Source organism: Hirundo rustica, chromosome 3, assembly GCF_015227805.2.
Source record: "Hirundo rustica isolate bHirRus1 chromosome 3, bHirRus1.pri.v3, whole genome shotgun sequence".
In the NCBI taxonomy this organism is placed as follows: domain Eukaryota; kingdom Metazoa; phylum Chordata; class Aves; order Passeriformes; family Hirundinidae; genus Hirundo; species Hirundo rustica.
In genome coordinates this window covers 17315777-17338246 of record NC_053452.1, presented here as the reverse complement: position 1 = coordinate 17338246, position 22470 = coordinate 17315777, and the positions used below count along the sequence as shown (strand labels likewise).

Below are 22470 nucleotides of genomic sequence, written 5' to 3'. Positions count from 1 at the left end.
AGAAAGAAAAGCCAGGAGATAACAATTTCAGGATAAGCCAAAAGCAAAGCTGTTGGTGAATCTAAAAGTAAAAAGACAGGAAAACTTAAAGCCAAAGAGATCTGTTTTTCTCATCCTGAAAAGGGAAAAATTTCATTTAGATCTCAAATGTTTTTGACACCTTAGTCATCTAAAAATGACAAGCTGTATTTAAAAGCAAGTGATTTTGTGTATCAGATGAAAAGTGCACATTGGGCTCCTGAGGAACAAACGATGTGCTGGAGTGGAAGTGATGCTGCAGCGTGCGTTGGCGGGTGCAGGAACCACTGGTGGGAGACAGTCACTGCGCCAGGGAGAGGCTTCTTCCCAGTGGAGGGAGGGATGGGGGTCTCTGACAGACCAGGATTGACTGCAGACTCAGCCATGGCCCTCGGGGTGGTTGTGCCCACATCAGTCAGTCCGTAGGGACACAGGATTTCCTCTTTCAACTCCAGGTGTCTCCTTCCCTGCAATGGACTGAAAGGATCCTGGGGCTTTTATAGGGAAGAGAAAACCTTGCCTGTCTCAGTCTCAGTGCCCTTCAGAGGGTGCACCCACCTGATCCACACCAGGGCCCAGTGATGATTTTGTGGTGGCCATCCCTTCATCACCAAGTGTTTCAGCATTCCCTTGGTGCCATTGATCACCCTCTGCTAGAACCATCCTCTGCCTTTGACTGCTGTAAGGTATTGACCACTTGTCTTTTAGTTATTATGTGCCATCGATTACTTTGATAACTTGCTCCAAGTAATTCTGACAGAATGAAGTTGTTTGTTTAACTCTCGTGCTTGTCTCGCTATTTCTATTGACCTAATATGTTTATGTAGGCTGAAATCAAAGTCAAGTATTAGTAAATAATGGAACTAATTCTCTGAGACTCGCTCCTGTTGATAATTAATGCCATGAGACAGTTTCCTCCATCAAACTCTTGTTTTTTTCTGCTAGCTAGCACCTACTCCATCGGCTGCAGCAAAAGGGCATTTTGTTTTGGGGCCATTTGGGTGGATTTCTGCTGTGAGCACTGCAGATCCCTTCATGTTTGAGCTGTCACAGCGTGGGGCTGCATTTTGCTTCCCCAGCAGTGACTACGGAGGTGTTGCAAGGATGGGGACTTCCTCTGCTTTGATTTGCCACGCGGTGCCGGGAAGCTCTCGTCAGAAAGCATCCTCCCTAAAGAATCTTTACATCCAGGGTTCCAGCCTTCTGAAATGTAATTTCAGGTTTTCCTGGCTTCTAAAGATCTTTAATAATGGATTGGTGGTTTTCCATGAAGGTACAAGGTACCAGATTTTGCTTTTACTTCCACCTTTGCCATCAACTCTGGTATTCCAGTAAAACTGCCATCAGTTTAAAATTTCACTGAATTATACTGGTTTTGTTTTCTTCTTTTCACTTTTGTTGGCTCCATTTTTCTTTTTTCCTCAGTTCTGAGGAAGGAAGGGTGGAGGGAGTCAAGAAGCAAGACAGACCCTGAGTCTGTGTGGAGGACCCTAGAAGTCTGAATTATTCATGAGCTGCTTTGAAAATCAAGACACACAATCTGGTTTAACTTGTTTTTAAAGGCAGCCATGCTATTCTTCCCTTCCTTCTTAGTAAATTCTCTTTTTTTTCCATCCCCTTTTCTGAAGACAAAAATACAGCAAATTTTAAATGAATTATAAATGCATCTTCTCATCAGTTTTGAGGTTCACAGGCAGCAGCACGTCATGTGCACAGAAAGTTATTTTTGCCTTCTTGCATTTCCCTTTTTCTTCAAATTTAGTCATTTGATTAATTTTTTAGATATCTATCTAGCAGGGAAAAGAAAGAAAGAAACTGAAAGAGGCAGTGAGTTAGAGGAAATATTAATTGCATGCTAGCCAAATCCAGCACTGCTTGAAGTTCCAGAAGCTGTGTAGGAAAATGTCCTTCTTGGTCAACCCGAGGAGACTGATCTCAGGTCAGCCAGTGGTTAACTAGCACCAATTTGCAGGACTCTAGCCCTTTGTGCATTTTCTAGGATTTTTCTGGAGAAGGTGCAGACTTGGACGGGTTCCTCTGGACATCTAATCTACGGCCAGAACTGGTTCAATGCCCCAGCAGATTTTTCCTGACGGCCTTCTTTACAGTTTTATCAAATTACATCTAGTTCAAGCCTGCTGAAGAATTCCTTGTTAGCTCTGGTGCTAACTGCCAGTGAGTATTTGTTGCAGATGTGCCTCCTTACCCTTGCCGAAGCCCTTGTACACCCTGAAGTCATCTGCTCAACCAGGGATTCCTCTCTTTGCATCACCACTGTTCCTCCCAGCCCCAGCAGCATCTGTTGCATGCCACCCTAGGGATTTTTCAGCCCCTTTTTGGGAGTGCAGACCTGAGGCACATGCCAGTCCAGCGCAGAGAAATCCTACTGACCTTTCTCAAGGGTATTTTTTCACTTTGGCAAGCCAAACTTGAGCCGGCGTTCCCTGCAATCACGTGGCGCTGCCAGCTGACATCTGACTCCGCGTCCCTTCTTCTTTCCTTCTGGCACGGCTGCTTTCCGGGCTGTTGAGCCTTCCAGCTGTGTTTGCAGCCTCTCTTTGCTGGTGGCCTTTGCTCTGGTGTTTCAGTAGCACCAGCCTGCCCACAGCCATGGCCAGCCCGAGATGGACCTGCAGGGCCAGGTTAGGCACAAGAGGGTCTCTAGCTGGTGGCAATTCCTGCGGACACTGCTTTTCCTGTTGTGCTGTGAGAGTCACATCTGTGCTCTGAGCTGCCACGTTCGTGCTCGCATTGTGGTGTATCCTGGTGGAGCTTAGGGAGCAGGGGGAATCGCAGAGCTTTCTCAGTAGGTCTTTGTGCCAGACCTGACCCCATGTGCAGGATGTGCCAGCAGTTGTCTCCCTGCTCACAGCTGTGCCCTGGTGAGGCCCTGGGTGCTGTGGTGGTGCTGGAGATGCACAGACCATGGTCAGCCCTCTGTTTGGCAGCTTCTTCCTGACTGAGGAGGGGAAAAATATACTCAGAGAAGGAGCAGGAGATGCTGGCATAGCTTGGGAAGGCAAAGGAGCATTTTGAAGGTCTCTCAAAGCTGTGTGAAAAAATGTTTTGAGACAACATTTCTGGAGGGGTGGCTTGGGGAGAGCCAAGAAGAACGAAAGGTGTTGATGGAAGGTGAATGCCATGAAGATCACTTGACCCCTCTGTGTGCTCTGGTCAAGAAAATTCTGAATTGTTGTGTCCCATTTTTACTATAGTGTGAGACTGGTACGTTGACTGTGGTGTGAACAGCACTTCTTGAATTTTCCATCTCTGGACGCCATGAAGTAATGATTTATTGAAAGGTACTCTGTAGTCAGGCACAAGTCATTGGACTTAATGCGTGGCTAACTGAGAAATGCAGAAATAGCTGGGAGAAATGCCAGAGGCTGTGTTGCCCAGAGGTCAGGTGAGGTGGTGCACGGTCCTGTCCAGCAGTAAGCTCTGTGAACTTACTAGATGCCATGAATTGGCACATACATTGTTTAATAGCTCTAAATCAAACCATGTCTAGGGTTCCTATTTTTAGAGTATTTTCATGGAAGTCTCTTGGGTTAGTTATTGGGGAGAAATTCTTTACTGTGAGGGTGATGAGCCGCCGGAACAGGTTACCCAGAGAAGCTGTGGAATGCCCCATCCCTGGAGGTGTTCAAGTGTTGGATGGGATTTAGAGGAACATGGTCTAGTGCAAGCTGTCCTTTCCCAAGGCGGGGCTTGGAACTAGGTGATCTCCAAGGTTCCTTCCAACCCAAACTATTCTGTGTGTTTATGATCTATGAATTTTTCTTCAGCTCTAAGACAGGGTTTAGGTACAATAGTTTTCCACTGTTGTGTATGCCACCCTGAGAGGCTGTCCTGAGAGATAACACCAAGGTGCCTGCATGTCCTGCCATCCATCCCTACAGGTGTGCAGAGCCTGGGTGTGTTTTCTGTTGGCCAGGACAGCTGGGGCTCTAATCTTTTCCTCTCCACTGACAACTCTTCCTTTGCCTATGGTGGGCAGCGGCTTCCTCTCTTACTAGGGTGGTAATTTTCATTTTTCTCCATGGGAGTAGTTTTTCACACCTTGGGGAATGTCATCTGAAATCAGCATGGTTTGTCCATCAGGGGTGGTGTGAAGCCATCCTGTTGGTGATGGCAGGTCCCTGTCCTCTGGGCTGGTGTGAGAGCCCCGTGGCTGCAGAGTGCAGACAAACCCAAATACCCTTATTTTGGATGTGTGGTGACGAGACTGCTCTCCCCTCTGTTTCCAAGGAGAAGAGAGGAGCCAGGAGGGAAGTGAAAGATGATGTAGCCCTGCCTGATGCAGCTGGCTGTTTGAAATAAGTATGCAGAGAGTGCTTTGGAAGTGGTGAGATGTGTTGAGGGAGAGTTTGGACTTCATGGAAAACGTTAAAAATTCAAAGCAGAGTTGTTGGCAAGCGATGGCTGTTGAAGTAGAGCAGAGGAATGAGCAGAAGCCTGGCAGGGGGAGTCTAAGGGAGTGTGATGAGGATGATCATTCACTGAAGGAAGTTAATGAGGCACAGGAGGGGGTGAACGAATGTAAGAGGTGGGTTTTGAGAGACACAGCACAGCGCTGTGGGCAGGGGATGTGCCCTTGGTGGATGAGCCTGGGGGCACCAGAAGAGGCTGTGGAAGAGGGTCCATCGCTGTAATCTTTACCACTGTGCTGTGCAGCTGTGGTGGCAAGGTGGTCTTCAGTTTGGTGAGGGGCACTGTGAGTGAAGTTTGACATTTTAAATGTAGAATGGGTTCAGATTCCCTGGGAACGGGCATGTGCTGCCCTGTCAGGAGGATCTCTAAGGATGCAGGGGCAGCGGTGTGCAGAGGCTGCCAGTCTGTGATACCACTCTGCTCACCAGCAGCACAAGGGCAGAAACTCAAGAAAAAATATCTTGAGAAAGGGACTTTGGAGACCTGGGGGCAATGCTGAAGTGTCTAAAGTTTGGGACTTTGCAGGAGAGCTTTGCAGTTCGTGCAGTGAGTGCAGGGCTCTGGCTGTCTTCTCCATGTCTCCTCAAACAGGCACTGCATAATTTATTCCTGAGCTGTTAACAGCACATTGGGAACATGGAGATGGGATGGGCTGCTCTGTCCAACCTGAAGGAAGTATGACAGACAACCAGGCTGAGATTTTCCAAGGCTGATTCCCTAAGGTGTTTGTAGCCAGACTACCCCTTTCAGAACTTTCAGATTCTGAAATTGTTTCCAGTTTGAATGGGAAAACAAAACAAAACAAACTTTAATCAAAAAGTGACTCTTCCCATTAAATGAAGTTTGACTTCTTGCATGAGGAAATAAGAATTGTTCTCCATCTGGATGCTCTCCCTGGAGTTTTTAGGGCAGGTCAGTCTGGCTTCTGTCTTCTTTCACCCCACCCAGATGCTGGGAACCTGCAGAGCAGCCTGGCAGCATTCCTGCTTGCACCTGCTGCGCTAGGATTGCTCCCCAGTCCTGCTGCAAGGTTTCAAAGCATCAAATATTAAATGCCTTTAGCCAGTGAGTTTCAATACACTGCAAATACAAGCAGTGCAACTATTACTTCTTTTTTTCCTTTTTTTTTTAAAGCGTCTGAAAAACTCAAACTTTCATTGGTTTCATGAAAATGTTGTGGGTGTTGTTTTTGGTTTTATTTTTTTTTTTTTTGTTGGCAGTTGGGTGACCTGTGAAATACCATCAGCAGCACAAAACGTTTATCCAGTGACAGCCTGAGGTAGCACAGGCAGCTTTTAGTGGGTTTATTTTCATTATTACAGCAATTTTAGGGCTGCATGCTGCAATTTTCACTTGCAGTGAGGTATTAAATTGAAATTACCCCAGATGTAATTGTCACACAAAATAATTCTGGACATGCCGGATTTAATGCTTTTCCAAGCTGTGGTTTTTATTACCCAAGTAAGTGCCAAAAAAAGACACTTGTAGTCAACAACTTAAACTGAAATCTGCCTTCTGGGGTCCAGGATGTTTAGCTGCAGTTACACTGGGCAAGGAAGTAGGGGCAAAAAAAAAAGGGACCAAGTGGAGGAAACTTTGGGAGGGCTCCTGAAAGAAGAACCCAGGGATAAAATCCTGGGCAAGGAGAGAGTCAGGGCCATAAAGCACCCAGGAGGAGGAGCCCTGGAAGATACAGCAGCTCTGCCTCACCCTTTTGGAGAGGCAAATCCCAGCTGTGGTGTAGTGCTGGTCACAGAGGCAAAGCGAGGCTGGAGCTCAGCAGCAGCATCATTCCTGTCCTTGGGGTGTGACCAGGCTCACTGGACAGAAGCCAGGGGTGAGTTGCAGCTCTGGAGGTGCCCGTGTGTGACATTCTAGCTTTTCCCACACGCACATTGCCTGGTTGGGCCAGTCTGGTGCATCCACGTCTGGAGCTTTGAAAGCAAGTTGCTGCTCGCGAGGAGCCTCACTCAGGCAGCCTGCAGCAGCCCCAGCACTCCCAGCCGTGGGAGGCACAGACACACCCAGCTCCTGCTTTATTTACCAGCTCCTTGGCTGTTGTAATAGCGTAAGTAAAGTATTGATGACTTAGTATTTTCCACTCTCGCTCGTTCTTTTCCAGAAATAGCTTCCCTTGTTTGCTCCACAGAGCCCTGCTGGAAGTGGGTGGAAGGACACGCATCTGGGAGCGGTGTATAAATAGCACAGGGAGAGCGGTTGCCACAGTCTGTCCCTGCAGCTCCGCAGAGCAGACGGGAGCTGAGCTGAGCTCAGCGTGGCAGGACTGAGCAGCAGCAGTTTGGGATGGCTGGGCTGAAGCGGGACTCTGGATGATGCAAGGGGCTGCAGTGACCCAGAGAAGCAGCTCAGGGCATGACCCGGTGCTGTTTCATAATTCAGAAAGCCTCTGTTTTCAGCATCCCTGAGATGCAATTTTGATGGATGAGGGTGTTGTCGCACAGGGCGATGTTGCTGAACTTTCTCCTGCATATGGAATAGCTGTGCGACTTTGGCGTCCTTTGGGGATGGACCCAGAATTAGAATTGGCTCGAAGGTGAATTTCTGGTGCGGATGACTCTGCTGAAAGAACAGGGGAGTAATGAGAAACCTGCTTTTGGTCGAGTTCAAGCAGGATTTGGAAAGGGTTTTGAGTGAAACAGTGAGAGAAAGTAGCAGCTAATTTTAGCGTGAGCTTACAAATATTTTGTCCCACCCCAGATGCCATTTTTCCCATATATTTGGAATTGTTTCTCCTGTTGTGCAGTCTTGTTCACTTTGTAAATAATCAGAAATGCAATTTCAAAATTAAAATATGGAAAACCTCGTTAAAAATAATCTCTGTTTGGCATTTAAGAGAGATGCAACATGCTGTGCTGAGTAGCATAAACCAGCAATATCTGGCTGCTCTTATGTGCTTTCTCCTCTCCATCCCCAACTTAATTTTTCCATCTGTTTTTACTTCACCTTGCAGATACTGTGGTCCAGAACTTTGTGGGAGCAATCTGATGATTAGTTGGAAGTGTGGTAGCTCAGTGCTCTTTCCTGCTGCGTTTGAGGATGGTGGCGGTAGCACCTGGGCAGTGACACAGGAGCAGACAAGTGGCATGTGGATGGGAAGGGACAGGATGGCTGTGATGAGGAGTTACTGTTGTGTCATCTTAAGACCATCTTAAGGGACTGATAGGGAGATGGAAAGGGCAGCATGGATGTAAGAGATACCTGGATTTTCTGAGCTGGGAATATATTGGTGTCGGTCTATAAAAGCCGCAAATTTAATCAGCTGAAGGTCAAAGTAATTACAGAGTCTGTGACATTTCCTCCTGGGAAGGAGGCTGCAGGGGCTGTGGTTACAGCTGTGGGTTTTCACCTTCTGAAGACTGGCTTGGAAAGTTTTAAATCCCAATCTTCCCTGTAGTATGGTTATGCAATTAAGGCAGAATTAATAAAGAAACTATTTAGAAACAGGGCTTGGCTTACCTTGCAACTGGCTGGTGGGAATTGCATCCTCAGGAGGCTGGGAGTGAGGCGGATTGGAGCTGGAGCTGCAGGGATGCTCCTACCTCTGCTGGTGCCGTGAGCCAGGGGGATGAGAGAACCACTGGTGGTAGCTGGGAAGCACTAGTTAGAGAAAAGGGCTACCAGCTGGGTGCCTCCTTTCTCATCCTTCCCATTAATGACAGCTAAGTTCTTTGCTGCTTTAATCCCTGGTGACTTACTTGGCAGTTTCTGGACTCCTTCAGAAATGATTTGCACAGAAAAAGTCTTATTTATGTATTTGTAACAGGGGCTGGAGAGCATTGACTGGTGGACTGTGCTGCCTGTGTTGATGAAGTGAGCTCTCACTTTGAATTCCAGCACCTGAAGGGCCTTTTCTGCTTTCTCCCTCCCCAGGTGTACGACTTTGCACTACAGCCAGGACCTCCCGCCCACCAGCGTGGTCATCACCTTCCACAACGAGGCCAGGTCCACCCTGCTAAGGACAATTAGGAGGTAAGAGCTCCTGGGGATCTCTTGAAAGAGGGTCAGTGGTCATCACGAATAAAGGCAGAATCTGTTTGCACTCACCACAGCAACAGGACCAGACCTGCCAGCTGTGGTCTCAAATGGTGACTGGAAGAAATTAACCTGAAAGTTGCTATCTGAGAAGTAGGTTTTACAGTGGGATGCTCGGGAGAGTGAGGAATCCTGCTCCCTTTGCAGGGTCTAGCATGGGAAACTCCTGAGGGATCATCAGCAGATTAGACAGTCTGGGCTAAGAGCTCTCACATCCAGCTGGGTATGAGTGCTCAGCCGTATTTTGTCCCAGCACTCCAGGGACAGCTATCATTCTATGGATATCTGCTCCAGTGCTGCTGCTTGTGCTTCTCCAGTGCCCCATCGAGTGCCAGAAAGGCTTGCTAATTGAGAAGGCCCAATGACACACACGCAGACCAGATTTTCAAGGATGGTTTCTGTACTCCTGCAGCGCCGCGGTGGAGCGCTCTGGGCATGTGGCCATTCCTTCATTTGTCGGTTTGTTCTTGGCTGTGTTTTGCAGTCGTGGGTATAGACCGAAGGCTTCATTTTCACTGCAGGCTTGGGAAATCTGTGTTTAATCCCAATGTGTGCCTTCAATCTGCAGGTTCCCTTGTGGGAAGATCTGCTGAGGTGTGTCCAGGCCTAGGCTGGTGGGCTCCTCTGTGGCAAGCCTGGGTGTGCTGTGCTCTGTGCCAGTAGTGCTTTGCGGCTGTATCTCGTGTGTGCTTAGTGAGGGTCGGTGCCCTGCTGCAAGTCTTGTCTTTTAAGCCCTGGCATCCCCAGGGACCCCTTGGCGTCGCTGGTGCTGGTCAGACTGGGGTTGCTGGTTAGGGGAGGCTTCAGCTGTGCCCTGTTCACTGTCCTGTCTTTGCTGAGCTTTTCTCTCAGCATCCTTCCTCAGGTGAGCGTATCCAGGGCCACAAGTGAATTTGACAGTCCTGAAACTGAATTCCTGCTCTGCTTTATGGTTTCATGCCCAATCCTGTCTCCTTGCTTCACACTCAGTAATCTGTCACTGCTTTCTCTCTCTGGGGCGTGTGGATTTTGAGTGACACTGATGCTTGGTGCTGTGTACCACCTCCTTGATCCTGGACCTTCTCTTTCATCTTTACAGTGCCTCGCATAAGTTTGCAATTCTCCAGAACCAGCTGTATTTGTAACAGAGGTGAAGGTGCAGTCCTCTAGCCCCTGAGATATAGGGGGCTTATAACATTTGGAGTACAGGGATGGATTTTAGTCTCATTTCTCCCCATAACTCAGCACCTGACTGTCCTACCAGCTGTGATCATGAGTGATATAGTCACATGAGAAATGTTAGACTCATGATACAGCTCTTAGGCTTGGATACCCTCTATCTGGCTTCATTACAGAACTGTTCATTGCAGTGATGGCAATGTTAGAAGTACAGGTACATTGAATTTTTACTTCTTCCTCTAGGTGATTGTCCTTTGAAGTTTCTTATTTCCAGCATAGAAAGACTTTCTCCCTTGTTCCTCTTTTTTCCTTTGCTTCACTTGATTAATTGGCTTTACTGCCTTCCTTACCTGGTTGTGTGTGATTTTCACCACAGCTTTGCCCCTTTGCACTGCTCCTCCTCACTTATGGGCCCTGGCAGTTCCAGTGCTCATGTTTTATCTGTGGGGAGGTTTTCCCCAGCTCTGGGGACCCTTCTGAGCTCTCTTGCATGTAGGTTCATCCCCCAAGACTACCAGAGTCCCACTGAGCTGCACCCCAGAGGCAAGCCCAGGCGGTGAGGAGCTGAGATGACAACTTGGGTCCCATCTCCTCTGCCTGTCCCTGGGCTGAGATCCTGAACTCTCCTGAGCTGACCCTCTTTTCTTCTGGTCCCCATGGTTTGGAGGTGGCCTTTTGGCATCAGGGCTCACAGGTTTCCTCCTGGGTGCAGTGCCTAGAGGCTTGCTTTGATGCAACCAAGCCTAGGGGTAGGAATCCTTGGTGGCAAGCTGGTGACGTGGCTCCTGCTCTGTTCCTCTCTAGATGTGGTTGTGCACATATTGCCACCTCCCTGCCTCCTTTTGGACCCAGCTGAGGGCTCATCTGCCTCTTTAGCCTCCGTAGGTTAATTTGCTGTGCCTTCTGACTGCCTGGGGCCTTCTCCCTCTTGCTCGCCAAATACTCAGTTTAATTAGATCTTCCAGATGACTCCATCCCAGAGTGGCTGTAACAACATGGATCATTTTCCTTGGCCATTCAAAACAAACTCTGTCCTCCTGACAGTGCTTTGTGCCTTTTGGGCCAGTCTGTGGCCAACTCCTCTGAGCATCACGGTGGGTGAATTTGGCACCTCTTCTCCCCTGCTCTCCGCAGTACATGTCCACAGTGGTATAACCCTGGTGACAGGTGGACAGACTGAGGAAGAGACAGGTGATTTCTCTGTAGCTGGTGGAAGATTCTGAGTTGCAAAATCTGGTTTCCTGGGTTCCAGTAGGTTGGGTTTTCCAGCCTCATTGCAGAATCAATGTTTACAAGTTAATTGCCCTGTCAGGAGCAAGAAATAGGACAAAGGGACATTTCTTGTCCAAAGCCATGGGGGATGGGGCACTGTCCCTGCAAAAGGGGCACTTCCTACAGGACCTCATGTGAACAGAGGAATGGCAAAGGGAAGTGCTGCTGAGGGCAGCAGGGGAGGGAATCAGCTCTCACAGAAGTGACCAGGTACCTGATGCGCAGGGGGGATTTTGCTCTTCCTGCGGTTTTCCTGGGTGCTTGAGAGCCTTAGTGCTCCCCAGGTGCTGAGGCTGAGCTGTGTTGCAGGCTCAGTGTGTTTCAGGCTCTTGGTAGGAAGCAGCAGCACGTGGCCTCCACGGCACCCTTACTTACCCAGGTCACGTTGGGAGCACATGAGACACTTGGTTTATGGACATTTTCCATTGCCAGAGTTATTGAGAGAAGCTGGTGGATTGTGTTGAATAATGAATTCATTTAAAAGTTTCATGATCTTTTCTCTGACCATTTGCCAGCTGGAAGTAAAGCAGGGGGAAAAAAAGAAAAAGTGAATTTATCAAGTGTCCACGTCTCTGGAAATGATGAGGTCAGCATTTATAAATGCATGTGCAATTGTGCTTATGTGTGAATATGTACAACTGTCCGGGGAGTAGGGAATGGGGGTCATGGGAAGTGGAAACAGAAGATAGGAGAAGAGGCCAGAAAGGAGGAGATGGTCAACAGCAAAGTAGCTCTGGAGATGTTTTGTTTGGTTTTTTTTACTGTGCAGATGGTGAAGAAAGTATCATTGGGTTGTTTCAACCACTAACTTTTCAACAAGTTCCTTATCCCTGTGTGGTTCAGTTTCATGTATTTCAAGCTCCGGGGCTCAGTGCTTAAATAATGGTGAGAGTCTCCAACAGAGCAAGGGGTGGGACCGTGTGAGTAAATGCAAGGTGGGAAGACAGGAGCAAGGGATAAAATAAGTAATACAGAGGCATTTAAAATAAAAAATAACACACCCCCTCCCCCCCAAACAACAATTTCTTCTTTTGTGTCTTTCCGTCCTATACTAGCCTGGATTTAGCAAGGGAATCCTAATCCTGTCATGTGGATGGCCTGCTGGGCAGATGGTGAGACAGTCCCGTTTACTCTGCTGAGTGGTTTTTATTTATTTATTCTTCAAACTTGCAGCTGGGGAGCTAAGGGCAGGAATAAGAAAACTTAAATAATTTACCTCTTGCTGACAAACCGAAACACATCCTTTGGCAGGAGTCCTGATGCAAGTGCTGTAAATACTACATGAAATATTTAGATCATTAATTAGCAGAGTGAGTATCATGCCTTTCATCTTCCAGTGCTCATAGGTGAGAGAAGTGATGTGCTGGGCAGCCAGCACCTCTCACCTTCCCGTTGTGCCACTGCCTTTTCTGCATCCAGACACATCTGAGACAGGGAGGTGACGAAGCCTCCTTGCTTAGGCACCGTATAGAGTCTGTGCCATAACTGAAATGAGCCTGATTAAAGAAGCAAAAACAAGCCAGGTGTTGCACAGAAACTGTATAATTAGCACTTTGTGCCGACTATTTTTTCATTTCTTTTTTTCTTTTCTGCTTTTTGCTTAAACCCTGGACTTTTTTTTTCTCTTAATTTGCTAATCATCTCTCGCGGTGACTGAGTACACAGCCCTCTGTGCGCTCTTACCTTTTGATGTTAACATAAGAGAACTCTTGAATTTCAAAGAGCTTGGTGGGTATTTGAAAGAATAAAATGCGAAAGCTGCAGTGTAATCAAAGCTCATTATGGTTATTCTTGGTGTGATGTCTTTCTTCCTACATAATTAGCTATTTGGGGTTGTTGAAGCAGTTCATTTTGGTGGGTATTTTCTCTTCATAGTCTGTCTGATTTCGATAATTGTGACCCTTGGCCCTTTTCATGCTTCATTATCCTCCCAAAGGTGTTTTTTTCCCTCCCAACAAGTCCTAATATGTTGCCATGGAGGGATTTAACAGGTTCATGAGTTCTCAAGAATGGGTGTCCACAGTCACCTCTCTAAAGCAAATGATGACCAAACCCACACTGACTTGGTCGGAAGATCGAAATTCTTTCCCGCAAGCATTTTCCATATCTCCCCATGGTCTGGGTGACTTTTGCACTGGTGTTTGTTTGGAGATGAAATTGCTGGATCCAGTGCTTACCTCTGGGTAGGTGGAAAAGGATTCCAGGAAATTCTGGAGGAGGATGGAAGAGGGACCTTACAATGAAAATTTACTGTGAAATTCTCCATGGTTATATCTGCATAAGGTAAATAAATCAGAACCAAGAAAATTTGGGCATTGTCTTTTCAAGATAATTCAGCAGCAAACCTGTTCTTATTAAGTTGAGTAAGCGCTTTCTGGACTGGAGGCATGAGCTTTCATTTTGATGGTAACAGGTCTTTTGGTAGTTTTAGGGAGAAAATGTTGTGATCTTTGGCTCAGCAGAACTTGAAAACTGTTTTGATTTGTAGAGATATGCCCATCACTGCAGTATATATCCATCTATGTTTGATTTCAGGGAAAAAAATCTATAATAACAGAGGGACTTCAAAGCACTATAATATTGTCTTCTGATTTTACCCATATAAAAGGGAAAAAAAAAAAAAAAGCCATCCACAGACATAAAGGAAGGTATTAAAAAAAAAATCAAAGCTGAGCAGAGGCGCAAGTAATAGAAAACCCGGCTTTGAATTTTTAAAAGTGCTTTTATGGTCTATCTGAAAAAAAAAAAAAAAAAACCAACCCAAAAACTGTAATGTTGAAAATGTGGAGGATTTGATGCCTCTTTTTCCCATCCTCCCTGAGGAGTGCTGCAGGAGGGATGCTTATATTCTGTGTTCACAGAATCATGTGTGCGTTATTATGTGGTTAATAGAGCAGCAGGCAGAAAATGCATTGGAGACATGGATTTGGCTTTGCTGGGCGTCTCTCTGTGCCTGCATTAAGTGACCCTTGGCTTAGCAGCGTTTTTTGGGGCTTGCTGTGGTCTGTGCACCGACTTGCAGGGGCAGTACTGAGCTGAAAGTGTGCTGAAAGCAGTGGACAAGCAGGTGCCATAGAGCCAGCCTTTGGACTGCCCTCACCCGGGTGAGTTGTTCACTCGAATTTGGGAAAAGTGTTGTGTCGTGAGTGAATTCCACAGGGGATTTGATTGGGAGAGGGGCCGTGATGGTACAGGTGAGGGTGTGCTGTGCCACCCACAGTGGTTTCTATCATTAACCCCATGGAAGGGTGACAGTTCACAGAGCCTGAGGAGTCCTTGGAGACGTCCTTCCCTCATGGGTCCGCGTGTTGGCCTTTCTCCCTTGCTCTGGTCAGTCCCACAGATAGCCACTGCTGGCATTCAGGGGTCATCTCCCCTGATTTATGGAGTGGCAAGCCCAGGCACAGAGTTGGCAGCAAGCTGCTTAACCTGGGAACAGTGGGAGCCTGCACCTCTCCCCAGCCCAGGGCCTTGGAAATGATCCATTTTCTTCTGTTAAGATGTGCTCTGGCAGGAGATCCTCTAAGGCACTGGGTACTGCTTAGAGCCCAATGCCACAGTTTTGCTTGAGTTATTCTGGCTGGTACCAGCAAAAGCAGAATCAGCCTCTTTGCAGCCACCTTCCCACAGAGTTAAGCCCTGCATTGCATTTCTGGCAGCCAGATCTACAGGGGAGACCGGGCAGAGGCAAGCCTTGAATGTTCCAAGTTTCCCGCTGCCTCGTCCCCTCCCGCTCTGGGTGGGTTATTTATTTATTTTGCTGGCTTTTTTTCAAGCCTGCCTCTTTCCTGCAGGTTGCACAGAGTTAGGTTTCCAGGCAATCAGCACTTGTTAAATATTCCACTGAGCGTGATATTGCTCTCCTGTCTCTGTCTACTGATGCTCGGCTATGGTAATTTGCTGAACTCAGCTCTGGCGTACGGGGATTTCTAAAAAATAACAAGCCTATTAATAACAATAATTAAAAAACACTTGACAGGTGGAAACAGCATATCTAAATAGTTCTGTGTGCCCCAGTGGGAGGAGGGGTGCTGAGCCACTTTTTCCCAGTACTTCATTCAGGCTGTGGGTGTTGGAGAGGTGTTGTCTGATTCTGCTTGGTACAAGCCGAAGTGTCAGGGTGGCCACAGCAGCTCCAGACTGTTGCTTAGGGCTTTCTCTTCCTTCAAACCTTAGCATGCAAGGCATCTGAAGTGGGGGAAAATAATAGCTTTTCCCAAGATCCTGAAACTGGAAGAGGCAGGGATTGGCTTTCCAGAGAAAGTAATTCTTGGGAGTGATTTTTGAGGAGCTCCACAAGGGAGGTGCTAGGCTTACCCACTCTGGTCTTATAGAAACCCCCCATTTTTTTAGGATTTCTGCCCAGGAAAAAGAAGAAACAGCGTGGGGAAGGATTCATTATACATGGAAGAAATTAGTTTCTTCTCTGAGTTGCTCAGAAAAGTTGTACATGTCCATTTACTTGAAGTGTTCAAGACCATGTTGGATGAGGCATTGAGCATTCTTTTCTAGTGGAAGTTGTCCCTTCGCTGTGGCACTGGGATTGGAACTGGATGATCTTTAAGGTCCCTTCCAACCTAAACCATTTTCTGATTCTGTGTCAAGCATCTGCCTTGGAATGTGTGCCTTCCAAAAAAATCTAGTTCAGTTGTTTCTCTCTGCAGGGTTGTAAATTCCAGTACCTGGAGGGGAGGGAGTACATCCTGGAGTACACCTGGGAGTGCAGGCAGAAGGCACCTGGCAAAGGGCAACCCCCTGGGTGGGGTGGGCATTTTTTGCCAGCTGGTTGGGTGACTCCCAAGTCCCCTGGGGCTTCTGCCCTTTGTAGCTCTCCTTACTGAGGTCTGGGCCAGGGATGTGGTTTTTCCAGACTTCCAGGTGTGTTTTTTTGCCAGAGTTTTGGGAGCTTGAGAGACTGGGAAACCCTGTTAATAAGGATCTGGCAGGGGATCAGGGGCCGCAAGATTGTTAGGTAGTTGGGGTGACTGCCCTCCTGTGCCAGTGGGAGGTCTGAAGATACGAAATTTGGGGGGATTTTAATCTTTTGTGGAAAAGGAACAATGCTCAGGATGAAGGCAAAGAAGTTTAAACAATGTAAAAGCCTGTACAACCTGACTGGCATTATCAAAGCCCAACTCAAGCACTTAGGAGGCTTTGGGGATGCTCTGGGGCTTCTGCTTCAAGCAGACAGCATTGACCCTTTGTTGGGGCATGATTTTAAGCGTGTGTAATAGCAACTGCAACTCCATATCTAATGTGTTAGACTGACTTTTGCACTGCTATTTACTTGGAGATGAAATTGCTGGAGCCAGTGCAACCAATCCATGACCTCTGCACCATGAGAGAAAGGGAAAGAACAGGTCTAGAATTTTTAATAATAACAATAATAACCCTTGGTGGCATAATTAAGGGGAAATTGTAGCTTTGGGCCACATCTCACAGTGCCTGTCCACACGGAGGGAGCTGTGAACCACATCCTCCAGCCTCTCTCCTTCATTACCTAGGTGGGCTCCAGCCCTGCTCTTATCCTCTCGGCAGCCTCTGAAACACAATCAGCTCGTGGATAAAAGCAGGAGTTGTCCTGCCACAGCTGTGAGCTGGGTAAAGATGGGTTTGAGCTGGGTAATTTTCTCTGTGTTGGCCCTGCTGTTGCTGGAGACCATGTCATTAGCCTCAGAGGAGGTGGAGAGGTGACGGCAGATTTGCTGCGAGCCCAGTCTGGAATCTTGGTGCAATTTGGGGAAAAAAAGCACCAGTTTTTCCTGGCTTTACGTGGGGCTCTGCTTTTGCTCACAAAGGTGAGAAGGGTGAATCTCAGCTATTTCCCAGGAATGCAGAGCACTTAGCTCCTAGATCAGGCTTCAGGGAGTTGATAGCCAGGCACAGTAGATTACCGGGGGGGGGGGGGGGGGGGGGGGGGGGGGGGGGGGGGTTGGTTTCTGGGTTCTCATCTAGTATATCCTTTCTGGAAATCCAAGCCTGGTCTTCTGTGCTTTGGCACAAGGTCAGTTCCTTGGTTTTTCCACTCCATTTGCTGGGTTGTTAAGCTGGTCAAGCACTGTCATGGATTTTCTCTCTTCATTCCTTAGCGTGCTGAACCGCACCCCGGTGCACCTCGTCCATGAAATCATACTCGTGGATGACTTCAGTGATGACCGTAAGTGACCCTTTCCCTGTTAAAAGCAAAGGGCCAAAAAGCCTGCGAGGGACTGGGATTAGCGCTGAGACAGGGGAGAGTTCGCTGGAGTGGAAGGAAATTTAAAGCTCTGTAGCTGTGAGGAGCAAACCCTGCTGTGCTGGGTTTGCATCGCCACGTTCAGAATTCAAATTCCAGGCGGTCCAACCTCTTCTCATGAAAATAATGCAAGAAAAGTGCTTGGCAAATCGTTTTTATGCCCAGCAGATGTGAATCCAATCCTTACACGGTTGTATCACACCGTGGCCGTGCCGTGTCTGGCTTTCAGCTGCAGCCAGGAGCAGTTCTGGGTTGACGCCACTGGAATTCCACGGGACAATGGCAGTCTGACCCTCTTGACCCTATGTACATGTTCTTCATACGTTTATGTAGGTGGTCAGCAACTCTTGATTTTTTTTTCACCTTCTTTTTCACCCATGGAAAGAGGATTCCCTGCATGGGTTTCCCATTTCTGAGGTGCACCATAAGTAGCGTTGTACACCACACAAACAGCCCACATCCTCCTGCTGTTCCCTCCCGGTTAATTGCATGACTCAAGGGAAATCAATAGCTCTGGTCTCCATAGAAGGTAGCTGAAACCCCAGGGACTCCCAGGGAACCACCCCAGCTAAAGGCCTTGCCTAGTGCAATGGGAGAGTTGAAGATCCAAGTGCTCAAGAATACTGTCTCAGGCATAAAAAGGATGATAAACTGGCTGAGTGGTCTGTGGCACTTATGTTTCAAGGAGCTGCAAAATAAAGCTGTTTACTTGGAAACATGAAAACAAAGCCAGATAGGTTCCTTTTAAAAAATGGATCTAGGCTTTGCTCTTGGATGTTATAAATAGGCACTGCCTTGGAGAGCATTAGGAACAGATTTCACACAAGACCCACTTCTTGGCATGGACACCTCCCTGGGAAGTTGCTGAAGCTAGGGGAAGGAGCTGCTGTGATTATGGTGAGCCCTGGAGCAGCTCCAGCACACGGGGCGGGCAAGCTGAGCGAGTCTGGGAACCGGCAGAACGGCTGTGACGGGGAAGAGGAGCAGGTGCAGGGACGTGAGCTGCCCTGGTGAACAGCAGAGCAGGATTTTTGGAGGCTGGAGGAAGTAAATACCAGGTTTTTGGCTAAATAGGCAAAGCACTTGCCTTCCTGGAAGGAGGCAGGTTTGTAGGAACACAGCTCCCTTGTCCCAGCACGCCAAGTGCTGTGAGCCAGGGAGGAGGAACAGGGCTGGGTTTAACTCCTCCCAGGGCACCAGAGGGGTGCCTGTTCCCTGCGTAACTTAGGGCAGCCCCTCTGCAACTCTGTGCTTCTCAGCTATCTGACATCTTTGCTGTGATAGTCTGAGCGTGCTGGCATCTGCTCCGCATGCATTTGCATAAAATACATGCATTTGCATAATGCTCTACGCACACATGGTCAGTTTTTTCCCTGCAACCCACCCCAAGCAATTAGTGCTTTTATCTCATGCCCAGTTGTGTCTCATTTCTCACCTCTCTCTGCCTGCTGACTTGTTATTCACTGGGATGCACTTCTTCAGCACGTGAGTTCCCAGTATCCCCAGCAGATTTTCAATGGGAGTCCGAAGCCAAGCCCTGCCTCTTCTGCTCCCCTGTTCCAGCTCTGTCCCTGAATTGTTAAGGGTCTGGGTACAGTGATCTCTTGCTGACAGATTTTTGGAGTGGGTGAAAGTGCTTGGAGGAGTGTGTGGGTTCAGGGGTTGGGGCACTCACCTCTGTGTTCGTAGTGCTGAGGAAGAGGAGGCAGAGAGGTGAGAGCCATGAACCCTTTGTGGAGGTCATAGTGTGGGTGTGTAGAGGTGGAGGGGGCTGTGATGGGTACACCTGACATTCTCCACTTTGCTGGGAGAAATCCGGGGGAGGAGGGATCCTAGGGCTGCATGTGGGGTTGCAAGACCTCCCTTGCTCAGGTGTTAGTGGCTGTCAGGCGTTTCTGTGCCATGGAGCTGTTGCCCAGGGTGTGAGGAGCCCCCAGCTGCTCCACAGGGCTCTCTTTGAGCATCCCTTTCTCCTTGCTGAAGGCTCCAGGCCACCACAGGAAGCTCCTGCCCTCCCAGGCAGACACGCATCGACAGCTTGTGCGTTGCTTTGCAGATACCAAAAATAGTCATTTGCATTAATGTGCAAAAATTTAGATTCTGACCTGAACCACAACTTTTCTATGCTGATTTTAGAGCATAATTCAGCTGCTCTCAGTGTAAATCTGCTGAATTTACACTAGTTTCATGAAAACCGCTGCTCTGCCAGGCCCAATTTATGCTTCATGAGCTGCGGGGTAAGGCTGCTGTGACCCAGCAATTGGGGCCATTGCCCTAACAAGCCATCAGCCAGCCCAGGACAGGGTCCTGTCCCTGCTCCCAGCCTCTCCTAGGAGCCCCCATTTCTGCTGCCAGAGCCACTGTGGGGGCAGAGGGTGACGCGTCCTCCCTTTGTGTCTCCCAAGCTGACGACTGCCGCTTGCTGCGCCAGCTCCCCAAGGTGAAGTGCTTGCGGAACGGACGGCGGGAAGGTAAGAGCTGCCTCCCCCAGCCCACCTGGGAAACACGGGTTTGGGGAGGTGGGAGGGTGACGGAGCTGGGGGAAACTCCAAGGAGTGGTCAACAAGGAGGTCAGTGGCTTCTGGGAATAAGGGGGCCCCTGATCAAAGAAAATGTGATAAAGAGCTGGGATTTGAAATGGATGTCCCCTCTCTCACTGAAAAAGATGGGACTATTAAGATATCCAGTGAGGCTCAGCTGTAGCTTATTAGCCAGAAAATTAGAACAGGCAAAACAAAGCCCCGGGTCTTATTTGTAAAGATGTTTGCTCTAATGAAAGAGAGAAGATCTGCTCCTGCTGCTTCTGTGGGATTTTTTTTTTTTTTTAATAATTAATTATATTTGAGAGATTAAGAATGGCTATATGGAGGATGAATGTATGTCCTACTGGGCTGCTGCTGGAAACCTTTTGAGACATCTTCCCATTCCCCATAGCCTGAATGTGTGTTTCAAATCCTGGTTTGCAGTATTAGGATAACTAAAAACAAATAATTTTTTTGATACTGCAAATCCAAGGTGTGCATCCGGGTCAGGGTTGAGGAGACTGAGGAGTGGAGAAGGTTCTCTTCTCCTTTGGTTTCTTTCTGCAGAGGGTTTCAGCTCTGCAGGTCTGGTGACAGGGTGGCATCAGGCCCCGTGGGTGTAAGAGACATTCCTGCTTTGGCAGGAGATTAAGGGGGATCTCCATAGACCTGCACCTCCTTCTCACCTTTCTCCCCTGTGTTATGGGGGTATGGGTGTGCTCACCCCCAGCAGATGATAAACCTGCAGTTGTTGGTGCTCTATAAATCAGTCACAATGTGGGAATTCGACCTTACCTTGCTGAGTACATCACTTAAATTGTATCCCCCAGGGGCTGCCAGGATTTGGGAAGGGCAGGGGTGGGCGAAGAAGAGCATACCTACGCACAAGATCTTGAGAGTCACAGAGACAGATACAAGGATGAGTCTGCATTGCAGGAGGAGACTTGGCAAATGCTAGATGCTCCAGGCTTTCTTCACATGTTCCCTGTCCTGCTCAGAGGCTGTTCCTTAACCCGTTTCCCTAGTATGAAAGTCAGTGACCTCCTGCCTGAACCTGATGTATGGCTGCTCCCTGAAATCCTCTCTTTATCTGCCCACATGTCCCCTTGTATTACCACTGTTTCTCCTTCATAAAGAAGTTCTGCTCCCCTTGAGTCACCTGTGCCTCCTCTTGTTTGCCAGCAAACCATCTCCTTTCTTATGCCATGGTTCCCTTGAGCATCTGCTGCAGGCAGGAGAAGTGTTGGAAAGATGATTAGCCTGCATAAGTAGGAACAGGGCATCTTTAGAGCAGTGATCTTGCCAAAGAGTCCAGTGTGAAATCCATGTGTGCAGCTATTTTCCATGACCTCACTTTTTTCATTTTTGTTTCTCACAAATGCATGGAGAAATCCACTCCCATCTCCAAATGAGTCCAAATTCAACATTATGGCCCTGATAAGCCAAGCACCTTGGAAAGTCAACCCTCTTTCCTTGGTGGAAAATCTGTTCCCATTGAGCTGCAGATCAGCAGTGCTCCAGGGGTGGGAGAGAGATCTCGGGGTCACTGGGCACAGAAGGGGTCACAGCAGGAAAATGTTAGTAGTCTGAGAAAAGCTTAGTTCTGGCACAAGGCGTTCCCACCCTCAACTCCTCTGTCCCATTCCCTACTGCCTCACATTTGCGTTGCCTGGAGGGGGTCATGAAAGCATTTTGAGTTATGTTTTGTCCCAGAAGGTGACAGCAGAACTAATTGCGCAAACTACATATTGGCATAAATGCCATAAATCAGTAACCTTGGTGGAGCCATTTATTTCTTTGGGGATCTTGGGCAATGCTTGGCATACCTTGCAGCACTGGAAAAGGACACAATGAACCTGGGCCATGTTTTATCTGGGTGGGATTTAGGCAGGTTAGAAGCCAGGAGAAGCACGAGTGGAGGAGGCTGGGGATGTTGCCCAGCCATCTGGGCGGCAGCTGACGTGATGCATCCCTGAACAGGTCTGATCCGGTCCCGAATCCGAGGGGCAGACGTGGCAAAAGCAGGTGTCCTGACCTTCCTGGACAGTCACTGCGAGGTGAATAAGGACTGGCTGCTCCCTCTGCTGCAGAGGATCAAAGAGGTGAGTGCTCCTGAGGGACCCGAGGCACCCTCAGCGGATGCATCCCCCAGGTCCCCCTCCTCTTCCTCTCAGTGGGTGTGACCATCCAGCCATAACCAGCTGCATGCAAGCATCCAAGCAAGGGGTACAAAGAGGCCTTTTGGGGTACAAAGTGGCCTTCTCTGGTCTTCCTCCACCCAGCAGGCAGGTGGGGTGTCTGTGACTGGGGAAATATGTGGGTGGGTGGGACAAGGTGTCTCGCGGGGCAGTGGGACTCTTAAGTGGCAAGCACAGGTTGAGTAGTGATAGGGGAATACGTGGGCAGTGCTCCAGCAGAGATTTTAATTAGGCTCATGTAAAAGGCTCAGTGATGATGATTTAAGGGAGTGACGGCTCCTTGAATAGGGGCCGAATTTAATTTCATGCAAATTAAGCGCTAATAAATTGATTTAATAGGATTTAAATTCTGCTGATTTCGGAGCAGACAATGACATTTGCCTTTCTCTGGCGGCGACTCTCTTGCCAGCCGTGCACACGGAAGCCGCTGGCGCCTTGTCACTCGAGTCAGGGGAGCTCTGTGCCCGTGACCTGCTGGCAGCAGAGTGCAGGGATTGAAGCCTTCAGCTCCAGTGTGGGCGCTCCAACTTTTCCCTTCACTGTGCCTCGCTCTTTCACCCTTGCTACACCTCTAGCTCCT

At 48.3% G+C, this 22470-nt stretch overlaps 1 protein-coding gene across 2 annotated transcripts in view; it reads left to right on the top strand.

Annotated features, from left to right (window-relative positions):
- GALNT14 (polypeptide N-acetylgalactosaminyltransferase 14) overlaps positions 1-22470 on the top strand; it is a 92608-nt gene that overhangs the window by 43296 nt on the left and 26842 nt on the right. Inside the window, exons 1-5 of one of the 2 annotated variants that reach the window (XM_040059895.2) lie at positions 6872-7006; positions 8344-8442; positions 17025-17092; positions 19576-19641; positions 21673-21794. In XM_040059895.2, coding sequence (XP_039915829.1) covers positions 6891-7006; positions 8344-8442; positions 17025-17092; positions 19576-19641; positions 21673-21794 — 471 coding nt within the window. In that variant the 5' untranslated portion in view covers positions 6872-6890. Of the gene's footprint in view, positions 1-6871; positions 7007-8343; positions 8443-17024; positions 17093-19575; positions 19642-21672; positions 21795-22470 lie in introns of those variants that run through there. The other variant, XM_040059894.2, reaches the window with a different exon arrangement.